Source organism: Octopus bimaculoides, chromosome 20 (assembly GCF_046866305.1).
Source record: "Octopus bimaculoides isolate indiv1 chromosome 20, ASM4686630v1, whole genome shotgun sequence".
Lineage (NCBI taxonomy): Eukaryota > Metazoa > Mollusca > Cephalopoda > Octopoda > Octopodidae > Octopus > Octopus bimaculoides.
In genome coordinates, this window is record NC_142947.1 from 18,668,828 (window position 1) to 18,688,853 (window position 20,026).

General features: G+C 34.3%; 1 protein-coding gene across 4 annotated transcripts in view; it reads right to left on the bottom strand.

Moving 5' to 3' along the window:
- LOC106876501 (uncharacterized) overlaps positions 1 to 20,026 on the bottom strand; it is an 89,865-nt gene that overhangs the window by 42,069 nt on the left and 27,770 nt on the right. For 2 of the 4 annotated variants that reach the window (XM_089338172.1, XM_052975083.2), the window contains exon 5: positions 5,032 to 15,332. The exons of 1 other annotated variant lie outside the window; for it this stretch is intronic. In XM_089338172.1, coding sequence (XP_089194298.1) covers positions 15,085 to 15,332 — 248 coding nt within the window. In that variant the 3' untranslated portion in view covers positions 5,032 to 15,084. Of the gene's footprint in view, positions 1 to 5,031; positions 15,333 to 15,352; positions 16,049 to 20,026 lie in introns of those variants that run through there. One more of the 4 variants, XM_089338174.1, reaches the window with a different exon arrangement.

The following is a 20,026-nucleotide window of genomic DNA, read 5'->3' on the forward strand; positions in this document are numbered from 1 at the left end:
TCCTGTTATGATTATGGTTATAAATCATTTTTCAACTAATACACTCCTAGATCAGTTATTTTAATCTGTGACATATCTAGGTAACTCTAGAAGTTTTTATTTTTTTTTCAATGTATTTTACTAATGTTTCCATTCTGTTATAAGTTGATGTTGTTATAAAATTTGTACAATTCTTGCTGTGGTACCCCATTGAAAAAAGACTGAACTAAGGGAGTTGTTTCATATTACGGGTATTAAATGAGGGGCACTGAATACTGTAGTAATATAACATTAAAACATCATAACATGAATTTACAAACAATCACATCTAAGTTTAAATGATAGTGTACGATGTTTAATAACACTGCGTAACAAAATTTCAATTTTTACTTTGGTCTCTGGTCAGTAAGTGTTATTTCCTATTTGTTTCTATCTAGAAATCAAAAGAAATCACTACTATTTCCTTCAAACTTTGCTTTTGTGATGTGAACGTCAATGTTTTAAAATTGACCTATTTTCCATTACATTTCAGATAGATTCAGTGCTGAGTTGCTGAAGCAGAAATATCGCTATAGCAAATATTCTGCTCAATTTCACAGAATTTGCTAGTCAGTTGCTTGATGTTAACTACTTGAGCATGTCCTTTGGTGGCTGACAGTATGTGCATTTCTGATCATGAGCGTGAGTAGTGTAGGAACATCATTGCCATGTGTTGAGAGGGATTCTTTTGGGTTTGAATAAATGTAACAAAAGCAAAGTTTGAAGGAAATATTAGCCATTTTTCATACTTTCTAAGGATAAGCAAATAAGAAATAACAGTTGTTATCGAAGGAGAAAAATTGTGTTACCCAATTTTGGGCTAAAAACTTTTAAAATAAAAAGTAAATAGTATCACCAAAATTAAGAACAAGCCACACACTTCAACTTAGTTACATGCTGTTGTCTTACCACCATGTTTCATGTTATAGTGATACCATTTAGTCTGCCTATGTTCTCTGTGGTCCTAAAACTCTACAAATCCCAACTGCAGTTTAAAAAGGACTTGTTGGGTAATTAACAGATATTATCAAGAACATAGCTTAAGTTAATCAGTGATGCATCAGTGCTAAAGACTATGAAGGTCTAGAAATCTTGATGATGGATTCCAGATAAAACTGCGAGAAACTCAAGCAAAAATGTGAAGAAAAATATGGATAAAAAAAATAAACCATGAATATAGTTGCGTTGTCTATATACAATATCTCTGAAAAAGACATACTCTCTCTCTCTCTTTCTTTTTCTTTCTCTCCATTATATATATATACTGAGTCAAAAGTTTTGCAATATTTTGGTAACTTATTTGCTTTATTCATCAAGTTATAACAAAAGCAGCCTGGCTTTCAAAGTAGAGGCCATCATGTTACACTGTTCGAAGCCATCTTTTTTGCCAGTTCTTTGATTCCATACTGAGACCAGTTCTTGTGCTTTGAGATGAAGAACTCCTTCATTGAAGCTTCCACCTACTCTTGGTTGATGAACAATTGCTATCACAGGAAGTGAACCCTGGATTGGAACAAGTAATAATCTAAGGAAGCTAGATCTGAACTAGATGCTGAGTGTGGCATCAGTTCGATTGCCTCAAGTTCCTGGAACTCATCAACCAAGAGGAGTGGAAGTTTCAGTATAGGATCAGAGAACTGGCAGAAAGGTGGCTTCAGATGGTGTAACACAATGACCTCCACTTTGAATGCTAGGTTGCTTTTGTTGTAACTGGACATAGCAAACAAGTTACCATAATATTGCAAAACTTTTGACTCAACACAATATATATATATATATATATATATATGTAATAATAATAATAATAATAATACAAATGATATGTGAGCATATGCATATATACATACATGTATGTACATACCTACATCTACATGTATATATAGATGTATATCCAGGTACAAGACGTCAAAAAAACATAGACAAAAAAGGAATGGGAACATAAACAAAGTACAAAAAACGAACTTTTTTTACAGACAACAGAATGAACACATAGGAAAACAGACAAGCCACATATGGAACTTTTCCTTCATCAGTTGCCTCTATTCTAAACTAGGCGTTTCGAAGATGAGGCAGAACACGCTCTTAGATATACATATATATCATCATCATCGTTTAACGTCCGCTTTCCATGCTAGCATGGGTTATAATGTATATATATACATATACATACACACACACATTATTGTTGCTTGCTTTGTCTATCAGAAATGTAAAAGTGGTCACTCAGCAGATCCTTGTGTTAGATGTGTGTAAGAGTGTATTTAACATTCACTTTTCCATGCTTGCATGGGTCAGACAGAATTAGTTGAAGCAGATTTTCTATGCCCGGATGTCCTTCCTGTCACCAATTCTCAGCTGTTTCAAAGCAAGGTAATATTTCATCATGGTCAGACATGTTCTTGCAGAATATTGGAGACAAGTGACACTGCTTGTATGACAGTGACTTACATTTACATCTAGCAGGCAATGTCAAGACAAAGAGACTCAAACACTTTCACACACACACACACACACATGCATATACATACATATATATATATATATATATATATATGGACGAGTGGCTGTGTGGTAAGTAGCTTGCTTACCAACCACATGGTTCTGGGTTCAGTCCCACTGCATGGCACCTTGGGCAAGCATCTTCTACTATAGCCTTGGGCCGACCAAAGCCTTGTGAGTGAATTTGGTAGATGGAAACTGAAAGAAGCCTGTTGTATATATGTGTGTGTATATATATATATATATATATAATATATATATATGTATGTATGTGTGTGTATATGTTTGTGTGTCTGTGTTTGTTCCCCAACATCGCTTGACAACCGATGTTGGTGTGTTTACATCCTCGTAACTTAGCGGTTCGGCAAAAGAGACCGATAGAATAAGTACTAGGCTTACAAATAATAAGTCCTGGGGTCAATTTGCTTGACTAAAGGCGGTGCTCCAGCATGGCCGCAGTCAAATGACTGAAACAAGTAAAAAAAAAATGCTCTGAGAGCATAGCTGTGAGAATAAGAATAGGGTGGGCAAAGTTCAGAGAGCTCCTACCTTTGCTGGCAACAAAGGGCCTCTCTCTCAGAGTGAAAGGCAGATTGTATGATGACTGTGTGAACAGCTATGCTTATGCTACACAACAATGAAACATTGGCTGTGACAGCCAATGACATGCGTAGGCTTGAAAGAAATGAAACTAGTATGCTTCACTGGATGTGCAGTTTCAGTGTTCATGTTCGACAGGGTGTGAGCATCTTGAGAGAAAAGTTAGGCATGAAAGGAATCAAATGTGATATGCAAGAGAGACACCTGCACTGGTATGGTCATGTGATGCGTATGGATGAGGACAGTTGTGTAACAAAGTGCTGATCTTTTACTGTGGAGGGAACCTGTGTATGAGTTAGACCCAGGAAGACATGGGATGAGGTGGTAAAGCATGATCTTCAAACTTTGGGCCTCACAGAGACAGTGACTAGAGACCGAGACCTTTGGCAATATGCTGTGCCTGAGAAGACCTCAGGCCAAGTGAATTGTATCAAGCCAAGTGAAATTGTAGTCGTGGCCGATGCTGGTGTCACATAACTGGCACCTGTGCTGGTGACATGTAAAAAGCGTCTTTCAAGCATTAGTCCTCACAGAGGCAAAGTGGCCGATGCTGGTGGCACATGAAAAGCTCCTTTTGAGTGTTGGGCCTCATGAAGGCAAGATGCTTGCAAAAGTGATAGTTGGCAGGAGAAAGGTCTGGGAAATAAGCTGGATGGGGAAGAACTTCGTAGCCAAGTTCCCACAACTTTTGGAGTGTCATTAGTGAAACATGTGGTCAAGCATTGTCATGAAGAATGTTTGGCCCTCTTCTCTTGACCAGTCTGGGATGGAGAAGTAGCAGTTTTTCATTTATTTTGGCAGTTTCATGACAATATGTTTCTGCAGTAATGCTTTTCTGGGTTTTAAGAAGTTATAGTGGATGAGTCCAGCAGTACACCACCAAACAGTCACCATGACCTTTTTGAAAAGCTTAGGTGTTTAGGGAAGGTTTCTGGTGCTTCATTTTAGTCCAACCACTGTGAAGAACATTTTTTATTATTGTATAGAATCCACTTTTCATTACAAGTCACAATACAGTAGAGAAATCGATCGGTCTGGTTACAGAGAAGAAACGTTGAGCAAATTCCATATCTATGCATTTTCTGATTTTCATTCAAATTGTGTGGTACCCATTTGTTGAGCTTTTTGATTTTCTGATTGCATACAAATGGTTACAGGCAGTTTTCTGGTTAACTTGAAGTTCTTTTGCCAGTTCTGGAGTGGTTTTATATGGGTCTTCCTCAATGACAGTCTTTAATTGACCGTTATCGATGACAGATGGGCATCTACTACGCTCACAATCTTCAAGGCGCAGCTCTCCACTGCGAAATCGTTTAAACCATTTTCGAGCTGACCACTCACTGGTTATTTCCTTATTGATATCGTGAACAGTTCCAGCTGCTGTACGCCCTTTTTTAAAGTTGAATAGCAAAATTGCTCAAATATCGCACTTTGACAGTTCAATTTCAGATGATTGTAACAATGGTGAAAAAGATATCAATGTTAATTTATTGATGCAAGTCTGTGTCGGTATTATCAACCGCTTGTAAAAAAAAAAATGTTTAAAAAAATTGAGAACTCTGCAAAAATCCGGTACAAATTCTTCATGGCTCAAAATGTTACTTGCTTTTTACTCAACCCGATATTTTGTTTTCTCAGTGATATTGTATCTAAAACTCTGTATTCTATTATGACTTCCCTTTTTTGGCTTCTATTTCTAGCAGGTCAAGTACCCACTAACAGATATCCCTCTTTGGGTTGTTGCGGGCAGGAGGGAAGGGTAGGTTGATAGTGGTTGTTTAGTTCCAGATCCTGTAATCATCTTGCACTTTGTAAAAACCAGAATATATCCAAGGGTGCTGGAGATGAGGGTGGTAGGGGTGAAGGTAAACAAATTTGGATAAAAACATTTTATAAATGATAGCAAAACTCAAAACAGTTTCAGAAATTTTATTAATAGTTCTTCCTGATTTTGATGGTTTATATTGTATTAAAAATCACATCAAAATATCTTTAATGAAATTATATATATATATATATATATATATATATACATTCACACTGCTATAGGCATCAACTGTAGAATTTGTCAGTTTAAAAAAAAAATCAAAAACAAAGTAATTATCACATTTTTGGAAATAATAATAGCAACAAAAAAATTAAGTTAATTAAAAAAAAAAATTAAGTCCTTTTAATACATTTAAAAAATTAAAAGTAAAAAAAAGCATTAATTTCACCCTCAGTTGCAATGTAAAACAGGTTGTTATGTATGTGTGTGTGTTTGTTACTGTGAGTGGCAATTTAACTAGCAGTTACACATGCACGAATACATTTAACCTTTTAGCATTCAAAACAGCTACATCCAATTGCATCAAAGACACTGTTATTTGCTGTAATTAGCTATACCTCATATAGATGACACCTTACTTTGGCTAGGAAAATAAAACCCCAAAACCCCCCAATCTTTCATCACCCACACAGAGGAAATCATTATATTCCAATGAAAGAGCCTTTATACCACTAAGTCTTTTCTGACTTTGTAGTATGTTGAAGATCAAGCTTTAAAAAAAAAAAAAATTACTTGCACACTTAACATGGAAAGTTAAACCATACTGGTATACTTTTCATGGAAAGTTTTTAAAAGATGTTTTAAAGTTAAAAATTTAGATAAAAAATATACATATTGTGAAGATCATGTTAACTGGGACAGTTTTTACCCACAAGCTTGTTCAACCATAAGAAAAATATAGAAAACTATTAGTTACCTCGTCTTATTAATCATATTTGTGTATAGCAAAATTATGAATAATGCATTTTCCAATATGTTCAAATATTAATAGATTTTTTTAAAGACTTAACTCTTCTAATACCAACCCATCTAAAACTGCTCTTGGCTCCAAGACACAAAAACCCCATTTTAAAATGACTTGGATAAATACCTTCCATCAATATTCCATACCAGTTTATGTTTCAAATACCAGTTTAATAATGACAAATTTATGTTAAATAGATTCTTTGTTATTTTCAAAATTATTTGAAACAAAGACTGCATATTTCAACAGAAATATCGTAACAAAAGGATTAAATTATATTTTTAAAATCTGCGGCTCATTTAGATACCTTGTGTGCACCAACATATTCCTTATAGTAAACTATTTGAAAATCACTGCTGTACAGATATACTGTATAGATATATGCTGTACAAGAAATAGCAACTGTGCAGATATATGCTGTACTAGAAATAGCAACTGTACAGATATATGCTGTACTAGAAATAGCAACCAATGCTCTATCTTTAAAAAAGAAAAGACACATGGTAAATGTAGTCCTTGATAACATTGTCTGAAAAAACAAAATATGATCATAGACCGAGCATTTTTGACAGTAGGTCTGCATAGGATTTGATGAGAATGTTTTAAAATTTCTTTAGATATTAAAAGGAAAAACTTGGAAGTTAATTCACATATTCCTACATTTATAAAACCAGAAACATTGCATCCACACATGCAAGTCATGTCTATGCTTCTATAAACACAGATATTTTTTTTTTTTGCAAATACAGATTGTTTAGAATTGATGTTAATTTGGATAGACTATAAAAGGACTTCATGCATTATAGAAGTTCACATTGTTGATTCATCTATTATCATAAGTTTCTAAATTATTTCAGCCAATATTGAATCCTGATCCAAGAAAGATGTGTATAAGAAGTGAGATCAAGTGTAAACCTCAGTAAATATCGATACCAAAATACTTTCTATTCTTGGGTGCCATAAAAGAAACATTGGTGTTTAGTGATTATTATTAAGGTTATATGTCATTCAATGTGTATATAAGAAAAAGAGGTGACAAAGGAATAAATGCATATCTTATGAACTTCATTAGCTTACAGCTGTTTCCACTATAAGATGTAGTGGACTTATAGTTCAGAGCTAAATGAAGTGCATAAGATAATCGTTTATTCCTTTGTCATCTCTTTTCTTATTACTGCTCTGTACTTGACTAATGCTTTGTTTAGAGGCATACATATATTGAGTTGTACACCAGGTTAATATTGCAATGCCTAAGTGACATATATACACATATATATATTTCATTTAAGTATGGTGATACTAATAACCTGATATATATATACATATACATAGTGTTTACATCAATAGAGACATTTGTAAGTCATTAACCCTTTTGCATTCAGATTTCTCTGTCAAATACAATGTTTATTCACACTGATTTTAATTAGTCATGCATAACCTTGTAATATTGAGATTTCTATGACATGATTGTTTATTTGTAGAATAATATTGTAGAGTAAATGTGAGAGGCCAGATCTGGTCAGTTCGAAGATGAAACAAGTAAATTATTTTGGCCGGATGTGGTCAGTTTAAATGCTAAAGGGTTAAGGATATATGATAACCTAATTCCAACTAAGACTTTTAATGATAAATATCTGGTTGAATAAGCCAAGGTAAAATTTGAAGTCCCAGTTCACTACAACTTGATTAGACTTTATATGTATATCAAATAGTGGTATCAGAGTAAGAGAGTCACGGCTGCTGAGATAAAGTAAAAGATTACTAGGCAACAGTTAGTATTACTGACAATAGTATTGAGCTATGTTTGTAGTAAAGGCACTTTTCTTCAATGATCAGTTACACATAACTTGTAAATAGACATCATCACAAACTGCAGGAGTACTTAAAAATACAATCTTTTGTCAACTTACATTACTGCACAATGTGCCAACAGCTTCCACTATTTTGATATCTTACAATATCAACTTTTACAAGATTATCACGAGTGAAAGTTGGCCTATGTTGATCAACTTTTAACACAGGCACCCATTATTATTGTCTCAAACCCCGCTTTGTTTTTTCTTTGCCATCTGTTCAAAATATCTGTTACTTGTACAGTTGTTTCTCTTAAATACTTCAGTAGATACATTCATCATTACAACTCATTTGTACCTGTCCACTCCTCAACCTCACATTGCATACACTCAGTAACACATATGTACTTTCCTTTCTGGTCCTTAAACGAACCTTTTGTGGCTATTCTGATCACCTACTCCTAATTTCTGTCATCAGTACAACAAATCCAATACAGCTCGGGTAGTAAATCACAGCTAAGAAGCAAAATAGTTCCAAACCTAAGAGTGCCAAGATTCAAAAGTTGATTGATGATTGAAAAGTCATTCGGTTTTTATAACTCATTCAAAAATGAAGCTTGAGTGCAAAATGTTTTGTCTGAGTATAGATGGGTGGTGATGGTGTTGTGTTTTGCATGTGTATGTGACAGGGGGGTGTCTAATGCATATAATTTCAGTGGGATCTTCTCCTCAAATATTCCCCAAGTTCTGAGATTACATCTTTCTCTGGTAGGAGAGGTGAGCTGTACTTTACATCACACCTTTTCACAATGTTAAAACAATTCAATTTCTGGTCAGAAATGCTAATCTACTACAGGTTTGGCCCACTCATCTGTATATAGTGCTCCTGCTGCTGACAGTGACATATTGAACCATCACGATACCTGTCACTTAAGTCAATTAAGCCATTAATTAAAGACACAATGCAGTGTAAGGAGATGAATACTTATTTAGTCAACTATGGATTCTCTTGACATGGGCTGGATGCGGCAACATCCATGCTGGATGCTTCACACCTCCAAATAAGCATAATACTGATATCTGTTTTATTTATTCTATGTTTTATAACTACATTACTGTACACAGAGGCCTAAGTGAATTTTGAGAAACCTTGACCCAGGCACTGACATAACTTAGATACTGAAACAGTACCAAATATTTTTATAAATTCAACCTAAAACTTTGATTCATAAAATAAATGCAGTATGTTTAAATAAGATAGGAAAAATATAGAAATTGCATGATAAAAGCTTAGAACATCTAAATCTATTGTATTGAAGAAATATTTCCAGCTTTGCTCTATGTATAAGAATAGTTAATGTGGTATAGTTATTATTAAGGATGAATGGTAGTGAAAACCTAAGTGATTTTTGTGGTAACTATTTTATTGATATTACATTTGAGTGTAAATCAAAATAGGTTATTTAGGTATTTCTAGCCTTGAAAAGCTGAGACTTAACTAATTCAAAACCATGATTCTTTGGTAGGTGAATTGGCAAAACCACTTTAAAAGTTATGACACCTAAAATTGTTTCAGAGCAAAGTTAGAGATACGTTTTTATATAAAATTAAATCCTATCTTCTATAGTGTGTTATACAACTTGCCACATATATCAATTATTAAATGTTTAGAAGATATATGTTCAAGATATTAACTGATGATATACAATCAGTCTTACTGAGAGAGAAAAATAATACTTATTCTTAACATATTTAATGCACTGATCATCAAATATTTAATTAGAAACATGACAAACATTTTAATCATTATGATTAAACCAAATCATAAAACAATATTAGTCACTGAGTTAATGTATTTTCTCATCACATACATGTATCAAAATTAGAATTTTCAAATTGATGGTAAATCTCTGAGTAATTAACCATAGACATTTATTTTTATTTGAGAGGAAAATGCCTGGTTTTGAACTGAAGCTGATGTAACCCAGATAGATTGAAATCATGATCCTTTCATTATTAAATAAACATATTCTCTCTAGCAGGTTAGGAACACATTCTCATAGAGAAATAATTAACTCAGATTTTCTATGTTATGTAAATGCTTCACCATATCTACATCATAAAATGCTTTAGTCTGTATATGAACTGATTTATAAAAAAATGTCTGACTGAAAAGCACAGCATATAGTTCTAACCACATAAAGCCTTTAGCATTCAGATTACTCTATCAAATGTAATGCTTATTTATTCACAATATTTTGATTTAATTCTGGATTATCTTGTAGCTTTAAGATTTCAATGATGTGATTGTTTATTTTTAACATGTCACTACAGGATAGTGTGAGAGGCCTGATCTGGCCACTTAGAGCATAAAACAGAATATTTGGGCTGAACATAGCTGGTTTAAATGCTAAAACTATTGAGACCTGGCTAGGATGAAATCACAACTCCACAGGAGTTGGATACCCCAAATTATTTTAGAGTAGTTTAGAAATACTTCCTTATATAGAAGTGTTTTAATAATACAGTTGATTATAAACAGAGGCGCATACAAACATGTAATGTGCTATGGCGTATTGTGTTAGGTAGTGTGAAATTCATGTGTTGAAATGTAATGTAGTGACAAAGGGTACCCTAAACAAGATTCCAATATGGTAAACAGTTTTGGATTGAATAAATGCCTATTTTTAAATAAGTTGTATGAACAAGAGAGTTTTATGAGAACATAGAAGAGATTTAGTACACACAACAAAAACACATGTATGATATTATTTAATTTGATTAAGAAGAGATGCATAGCCACTACAACTCTTTGAGACTAGGAAGATTAATGTGATTGATGTTTGGTTAGAAAAATTCTGCATGAATCGGGAGAGGGTTCCAAATTATTACGGTAGTGGGAAATAAGGTCTGCGTTGACATAGGGCCAGGATAATAAGTAGAGAGCAGTAGAAAAGGAGAGAGAGAGAGAGAATATGTGTCTGTATGTATGGTTGATATCACAGAGTTTGCATTTCAAAATAATTCAGTCACAAAACCCACACACATATGCTGTCCTCCTTTCATTTTACTTTGTCATCTCAGTGGTAGTGTGTGTGTGTGTGTATATATATATATGAGAGAGAGAGAGAGAGAGAAAGGCAAACAATGACAATGGATTTATGGCATGGCATCGGTACATTTATTTGTGATGTGTAGTGAGATATGGTATTCTTTGGTTATTACTTTTAAGTTCATCTTTATAGATTTTCTATAGAATCCAGAGCCAGCACTGCAATTGATATCTATGGTGACTATTACTGTTTAGCTCCAGGTCAGGCCTGATTGAGCAGAACTATGATCAGAGACATTCCAGTTGTGACCATCCTGTCCTTTTCAATAATAATCCTTTCTACAATAGGGACAAGGCCTAAAATGTCGACTGGTACTTAATTTATCGACCCTGAAAGGATGAAAGGCAGTGTCGACTTCGGCAGAATTTGAACTCAGAATGTGAAAACGGGTGAAATACCGCTAAGTATTTTGGCCAGCATGCTAACGCTTCTGCCAGCTCACCACCTGATTTCAAATTTTGGCACAAGGCCAGCAATTTCATGGAGGGGATAAGTCGATTACACTGACCCCAGTACTCAACTGGTACTTGTTTTATTGACTCCGAAAGAATGAAAGGCAAAGTTGACCTCAGCAGAATTGTGCAGACGAATGACATGCCGCTAAGCTTTTTGATCAGTGTACTAACGACTCTGCCAGCTCGCCACCTTAACAATAATAATAATAATCCTTTTAATTATAGGCACAAGGCCTGAAATTTTGGGGGAGGGGACCAGTCGATTACATCGACCCCAGTACTCAACTGGCTCTTATTTTATCGACCCCAAACAGATGAAAGGCAAAAATCAACATTGGTGGAATTTGAACTCAGAACATAAAGACGGATAAAATGCCACTGAGCACTTCGTCTGACATGTTAAAGATTCTGCCAGCTTACCACCATAATGATAATAATAATAATAATAATAATAATAATAATAATAATAATAATAATAAATAATGTTTCTAATATAGGCATAAAGCTTGAAATTAAAAGGAAGTGGGTTAGTTCATTAAACTGCCCCAAGTATTCGACAGGTACTTTACTTTATAGATCCTAGAGGGATGACAGACAAAGTTGCCCATGGTGGGATTTCAACTCAGGACATAAAGAACTAGAAGAAAAGTCATTAAACATTTTGTCCAATGAGCTAATAATAATAGTAGCAATCATTTTTAACATAGACACAAGGCAAGAAATTTGGAGGCAAAGAAACACACAATTTTACCAAGTTTAGTACTTGACTGGTACTTTATTATATAAACCCCAGAAGGATAAAAGGCAAAGTTAAATTTGGTGGGATTTGAACTCAGAATGTAAAGAGCTGGAACAAGTACCACAAATCATTGTGTGTAACACTAATGATTCTGCTGCAGATTTCTAGCATTGGTACACGGTTACTAATTACGGAAGAAAATGTAGTCAATGAATCAATCTACAGATAGATGGAAAGTAATATAGGCTTTGACAGGATTTGAACACAGAACATAGAGGATACAACTCAATCTCCCAACCCATTTCATTTGCCAGGCTATCATTTCCACCTCGTAATTATAATAATAATATACTTCACATCACATGATTTGGGGAATGGCTATAGTAGATTCTACTGACTCCAGTAGTTGAATGATACTGTATTCTATCAAGACCAAAAAGGATGAAAGAAAAAGTCTATACTCTATGATGGAAAAGGAAGAGGGAAAAAAAGGATTATGAAAAGAGAGAGAGAGAATAATTAGCTGTCAGCCAGCATGTGAGTCACACAAGCAGACAGTGAAAAACAGGGTGGATAGAAGAAAGACTGAAAGATAAGAAAGGAGAAATGGAAGTAAGAAGGATAGAGCTCTACAATGTAGAAGGGGAATCAGAGAGGTAACATGATAAAATAAATCAGGTGGAAGGAGTAGGCAGTAGTTGCATTAAGAGCTATGGAAAGAGAAAGAAAGTTATATAAAAAGGGGAGGATGAGACAGATAAATAGATGGGTGGGAAAAGTATTGGAAAACAGTAACAAAAATAAAAAGAAGGAACAGAGACAGAAGCGTAAGAAAAAAATGGATCAAGGCTTGAAACAAAAATATTAAGAATTACCGAAAAGAGACATAAATAAACTTCATCATTTTTGGTGGGTACTATACCAGCAATAAGCGTAAAACTATTTTTAAACTGGGAACAATTCAATCAAAAAGATAATGATGAAAGGCAAAATTGACCTTGACAGAATTTAAACTCAGAAAACAAAGAAATATCACTAAGCCTTTTGTCTCACATTTTAACAATTCTGCCAGCTGCTACCTGAATAATGATAATAATAATAATAATAATGATAATAATAATAATAGTAGTAGTAGTAGTAGTAGTAGTAGTTTCAAATTTTGGTATAAGGCCAGCAAGTTTCAGGGGTAAGAGTAAGCCGATTCCACTGACCCCAGTACTTAACTGATACTTTATTTTACTTACCCTGAAAAGAGGAACGGCAAAGTTGACCTTTGCGGGATTTGAACTCGGAATATATAGAGCTGGAGCAAATACTGCAAAACATTTTCTCCAATCTTCTAACAATTCTGCTACAGACCATAACTAATTTCATTGGGCCCTTGCTATTTCACCAACACAGGCAATCATTCATTTCTTCACAACCTTCATATTTCATGGACACAGATCATCACTAGTTTACTTGGACCCTAGATAATAATTGTTCCACCCTTAAGAAATTTGTTCAACATTTCAAAAAATTTGGTCCCATTATATTTCTGGATCTGCTCAATATGAAGGTTCCTACTTCAGCTTTTTACCTTATTATTCAAAGTTTCCTTTCTATTTGATTAAAACTCAGGTTTTAATCAAATCTTGACTAGGATTTGTTTTTGTTCATTTTGTTTTGCTTTTATTTGGTTATTTTTACATCGGCAACAGTTCAGATTTACAACAGACATCGTGTGTTTATTTTTTTGGTGGTGACGGACATGGTGGTGTTTGTACTATTTTACTGGTTTCAGTCACTGGACTGTGGTTATATGTTGGGACACTTGTTTCAAGGGTTTCAGTCAATCATAAATCAACCCCCATACTTGTCTTAGTCCGGTAATTATCTTATCAATCCCTATTTATTGAATGGTTAAGTTACCATTTGGTGTAAAAGAACACAACTTGAAGCAAACTAAACACACAAACATACACACATAATGAACTTCAGCACAGTTTCTGTCAAACCAAATTCCACACACAAAGCAGTGCTCAACTTGTGACTGCAGTAGCCACTTGCCAAGGTGTCATGCAGTGGAATCAAACACTGAACTACTTGGATAGAAAAGAACTTCCTAAACTACCTGGCTAGACTTTCATCTACTCATTTGTGTGTGTGTGTGTGTGTGTGTGTGTGTGTGTGTGTGTGTGTGTGTGTGTGGTTCTATTGTTTTCTTTTTAAAGTATCTTACAATCCATCATATGAAATCCCCTGAGAAAATTAAAACAAAGTTTTATCCCTGAAGTCATCAATGCAATTATCAAAAACTGAGACCCTTGGTTTTTGTTTTTTTTTTTTACCTTTCTATTTCTCACCTCTCAAAAAAAAAAAAAAATCATGATCTTGGTTTGCATCCAATAATAATTATATTATTATTATAATTATTATTTTTTTCCACTTTGTAAACTGACAGCATGTTAATGAACAAGCATATTTAACCATTGATAGAAAATCCAATACATAACCAATATGCATTTAGTAAACTCTGTGTGTGTGTGTGAGTGTGTGTTTGCATGCTCATGTGTGTGTATAAATATATATTTTGAACAAAGTATATTTAAACCAATAATTCATTGGTTGGTTGTTGTATGATGATGAATGCAGATTTGACAATTGTTTCTTGTCTCTTAGGTTGAGACTATCCCTACAAATGATTTAATCTTTTGTATTTATTTTTATTGTTCTTCATTCATTTTATTTTCTTCTTTCTTTTTCAGATTAGTAGCATAATATTTTACCAATGTCTCTTTTTTTTCAGTATCTGAATTCTGATTGATAATATATCAATATGCAATACATACATAAACATGTATATATATAAATATATATATATATATGAATATATTTTGTTTTTCTTCTTCAATATTATCTCATAGATTTAATAAACATTAGAAAAATTTTAAAAAAAAAGCTGATTGCATATTTAACCATATTTTTTCAAGAGAGTTGTTTTGATATCAATACAATAAAGTTGCAGAGTTATCAAACTTTCTTTTGTGAAATCATTAACTGACGAGAGGAAAAACAGACATGATTGGTTAGTTTCTAACTAATCTTCCCTCTGTCTTGTTCTTTGAGTGAATCAGATGTTTCTGATGACAAAGTGTGGTTGGAGAGAACTTGAGAGTTGTGTTCCGATAGATGGTTTGTCAGAGAGTCTTTTCCGGTAAATTTCTTCCCACATCTTTGACAACTAAATAAAAGGCCTCCGTGATGACGCTTCAGGTGGATCTTCAGCGTGCTGTTCTGTGCAGTAGCATATTCACAGAAAGTACATTTGAAAGGTTTCTCACCTGTTGAAGAAATAAAAACAATGAGAGAGAGACACAGAGAGAGATAGAGGGAGAAAGAGAAAATAGACCGAAATCAATTATCACACTGATCTAACTAAAAGGTGTATAAACCATGGCTGTGTGGTAGGGAGCTTGCTTCCTAACCACATGGTTCCGAGTTCAGTCCCACTGCATGGCACCTTGGACAAGTGTCTTCTACTATAGCCTCAGGCCAACCAAAGCTTTGTGAATGGATTTGGTAGAAGGAAACTGAAAGAAGCCTGTCATATATATATATATATATGTGTGTGTGTGTGTGTGTGTGTGTGTGTCTCCCTATCACTGCTTGACAACTGGTGTTAGTGTGTTTACGTCCTGTAACTTAGTGGTTCGGCAAAAGAGACCGATAGAATAAGTACTAGCTTTAAAAAAAGAAATAAGTCTAGGGGTTGATTTGTTTGGATGAAAGTCCATGAAGGTGGTGCTCCAGCATGGCTGCAGCCAAATGACTGGAACAGGTGAAAGAAGAAAAAAATAAAAAATAAAAGGATGTATGCATTTGTGTACTTTGATGTGTGTATATATGCAGGTAACCACACAAAAGGTATCAAGCTAGACCAGGTTGACAAAAATAACCCTTTAGCATTTAAACTGGCCATATATGGTCAAAATATTCTACCTGTTTTATGTTCACACTGACCAGATCCAGCCTTTTCAACCTACCCTACAATGTCATTCTAAAAATAAACAATCAGATTATTTGAAATCTTGAAGCTATAAGATGATGCATATAAGATGGTACATTTGCAAGTGGTATTACATGTGTTAAAACATTTTGCTATCAATATACCTTCACTTTCAAATTTCTAAGATTAATTTAATTTTCTGGTCTATTAAATTCCTTTTTAGATGATTGGACATCAACAATATTTCAACCCCACAAATAGGTGTGGATGTGGCTGCGCAGGTGAGAAGCTTGCTTCCTGACCATGTGATCTTGGGTTCAGTTCTACTCTCTGGCACTTTGGGTAGCTGTCTTCTACTTTAGATCCAGGTTGACCAAAGCCTTATGAGTAGATTTGGTAGCCAGAAACTGAAAGAAGCCTATTGTGTGTGCATGTATACATATAAATATGTATATATGTGTGTGTGTGTGTGTGTGTGTGAGAAACCCCCTTTGGTCATGAATGACCATGGGATTGCATCTAGAAAATTCCCCTTTGAGACACAAGTCCGGGCAAGATTGTTTGTGGAAGACCAGCAGTCGCCCATGCATACCAGCCACCCTTCTCCATGCCATCGATATTATCCAAGGGAATGGCAAGGGCCAATACAGTTTGGCACCAGTGACATCGCAACTCATTTCTACAGCTGAGTGAACTGGAGCAATGTGAAATAAAGTGTTTTTCTCAAGAACACAACACACAGCCCGGCCCAGGAATCGAACTCACTACCTCATGATTGTGAGCCCAATGCTCTAACCACTGAACCACTTAAGATTCATTACAGCTGTTTCAGACATGTTTTTTGTTAATGAATAAATTAATTACATCACCTTTTTCTTTAGGTGAATTAAAATTAAGATAAAATTTAATATTCAGGATTTTTCACACACAGAATATAGAATACATATTTTACTCTCTCATCTCTCTGTCTCTGTCTCTCTCTCACACACACACACGTGCATGTGTGTATATGTGTGTTTCTTATTTCTTTACTGCCCACAAGGGGCTACACACAGAGGGGACAAACAAGGACAGACAAAGCAGTTAAGTCGATTACATCGACCCCGGTGTGTAACTGATACTTAATTTATTGACCCCGAAAGGATGAAAGGCAAAGTCAACCTCAGCAGAATTTGAACTCAGAACGTAATGGCAGACGAAATACTGCTAAGCATTTCGCCCGGCGTGCTAACGTTTCTGCCAGCTCGCCGCCTTAGAACACACAAATATGTGTGTATATGTGTGTTTCTGTGTACCCTATGTTAACATCATGGGCTGGTTGTAAGCAAGTATCACCGTCATACAACCAATATTGTTCATTTCCAATCTTCCATGAAAATATAATGTATAGGGAAATATTACTTTGTTTGGAAAGCAGGTCGACAACAGTAATAAGGATCACTGGTCATAGGAAATCTGTCTCAACAAATTCCGTCTGATCCATGCAAGCATGGAAAAGCAGATGTTTAACGATGATGAAGATGATGATTTTTATAATCAGGAGTCTTGATCCTGAACAGATAAAAATAAGTCACCTGATTGTGGGAACTGGTCAAATTGATAACAGTATAATGCAGACACACACACACACACACATGTGAGGTTAATAACCTTTAAAATTATAAACTTAATGACAATTCATTTAGCATTCTGTAATGCTTAAAATAAATTTTCTTATTAAATTACTCTAGCGAATATTTTACAAATAGTTAGTTATATACAATAACAATTAGTTATATACAATTAGGTCATTATAAATGTTGTGGAATATTATATTAAAGAAAAACGGATTTTCAGGAGAGTAAATAAGAAAAATAAATAAACAATTTACATGCTTGAAACAATAATGCTTTTGTTAGCTGCATTCGCATAGTGCAATTTGATAATGAAAATAACATTGTTATTGTTGATAGTTAAAAATGATACAACAATGACTGCTATAATATCTCTGTGCTTTGTTATTATTTCAATTTTATTTTTGAAATATGTGTTTGTTTCTTATAGAATTAATATTCATAGTTAATTTTTCTGAGGCCACTTGCAGTGTGACGTTACAATTGTAAAAAGGATTTGACATGAAGATAGTGAGAAAAACAAAATACTCTATAAAATAGGATATTATTTGAGCTAGTGATGGACATGTCAAGTGTGTGTATGCCTGCCTGCCTGCATGCATGCATGCATGCATACATACATACATACATACATACATACATACATACATACATACATACATATACTAAAAGAAAAGTTTAAATTCTGGTCATAGAGTTACCAGAATTTAAATTTTTGTGTTAATAATTACTGCTCTATTCGTTAGATTGTGCTCCTTTCCTGATATAAGTTTTATTGACTACTAGCAGAAATACCCGGCGTTGCCCGGGTTAAAGAGAATAATGAAATCTAAAAACGCTGTCTAGACTACGCATCATCTTTATATATAGAGATGTATATACACACACGCACCCAAACACACGTATATATATATGTATATCAATATAAATATATGAAAGTCAATGAAGTTTCGTAAAAGGTGATCATGTACATACTTTCTTGCTGTTGTGATTATAACACCTCATTGTAAACTATGTTCCTTGTTTTCCCTTGTGGAGCATATACAAATAGGTTTTTTGTTGCTGCCCACTCTTGAGCAGCCAACATACAGTTGTCCATGTGAGAAGCAGGGCTCTTCCAAGAGAAGACCAGCTACAGACAGTGTTTGACCCTGATATTTGTTTATGGACATGGCAAAAGTCACACGAAGGGGGAATTGTAGTCTTCTGAATGTAAAAGGAATGTCTGCTCCTGATGGAGTAAGAGTAATTCTTGGAATAAAGACGTCATCCCCTTTTGCACATCCAGAAAGAATGGTAGCCTCGATAACGTGTGACATCATTTTCTAAATAATGCTCATCTGTTATGTTTGGGTTAAAATTTCATCAACATCAAAAATATATGAATTTTCATGGGAGTTATGGCCGTTATGCAAAGAATATAATTTCCAAATTTCATAAAGATCCATTCAGTACTTTTGACGTAGTTTTGGATAAGAAAACAAATGACTAATTTGTGTGTTTGTGTGCATGTGTATGTGTGTGTGATGGGTGTATATATGTATAGATATCTGTATGCATGTATATATGTATATATGTGTACATATTACATGTACATCTATATATATATATATGTATACATATACATGTATGTATAGATTTATATATATATACATATACGTGTACATCTATATGTATACATATACATCTCTCTCTCTCTCTCTCTGAAAGTATCTGTCATTACAGTATCGAAATGGTGTACATATACATGTATATGTATACATATACATCTCTCTCTCTCTCTCTCTCTCTTTCTGTCTCTCTTTCTCTCTCTGTGAAAGTATCTGTCACTACAGTATCGAAATGTGATTGTTTCAGTTAGTGGAATAGTTTCATTTTTAAAGTGAAAGTATTTGACATGAGTGTTTTTGTTTCACTTTTGACACGTAATACTTAAATAGTGGAGGAGATATTATGTTGCCGTGTGCTCGAACTCTGCAAGAAGTTAATAATTTTTTTTGACTAAAACACAACTGGAACCCTAAGTAAGGCATGTGTAAAATTTGAATGAAATTGGTTGCGTAGTTCTCGAGTTTTAGGGATTCACAGACAGACAGACAGACAGACAGACAGACACACATTCTCATTTTTATATATATAGATATATATTTATATACATATATTCTTTTACTTGACTGCAGCCATGCTGGAGCACTGCCTTAAAGGATTTTTTCTTAGTTGAAGAAATCGACCCCAGGACTTATTCTTTGTAAGCCTAGTACTTATTCTATTGGTTTCTTTTGTCAACAGACCATGTCTCACTTGTAAGTTTGTTTGCTTAGTTTCTATGGCTGGATGCATTTCCAAGTACTAGCCACTTTACAGAGTGTAGTGGGACCGTTTTATCATAACCCCAGCAGTAGATAGGACTGGGGTG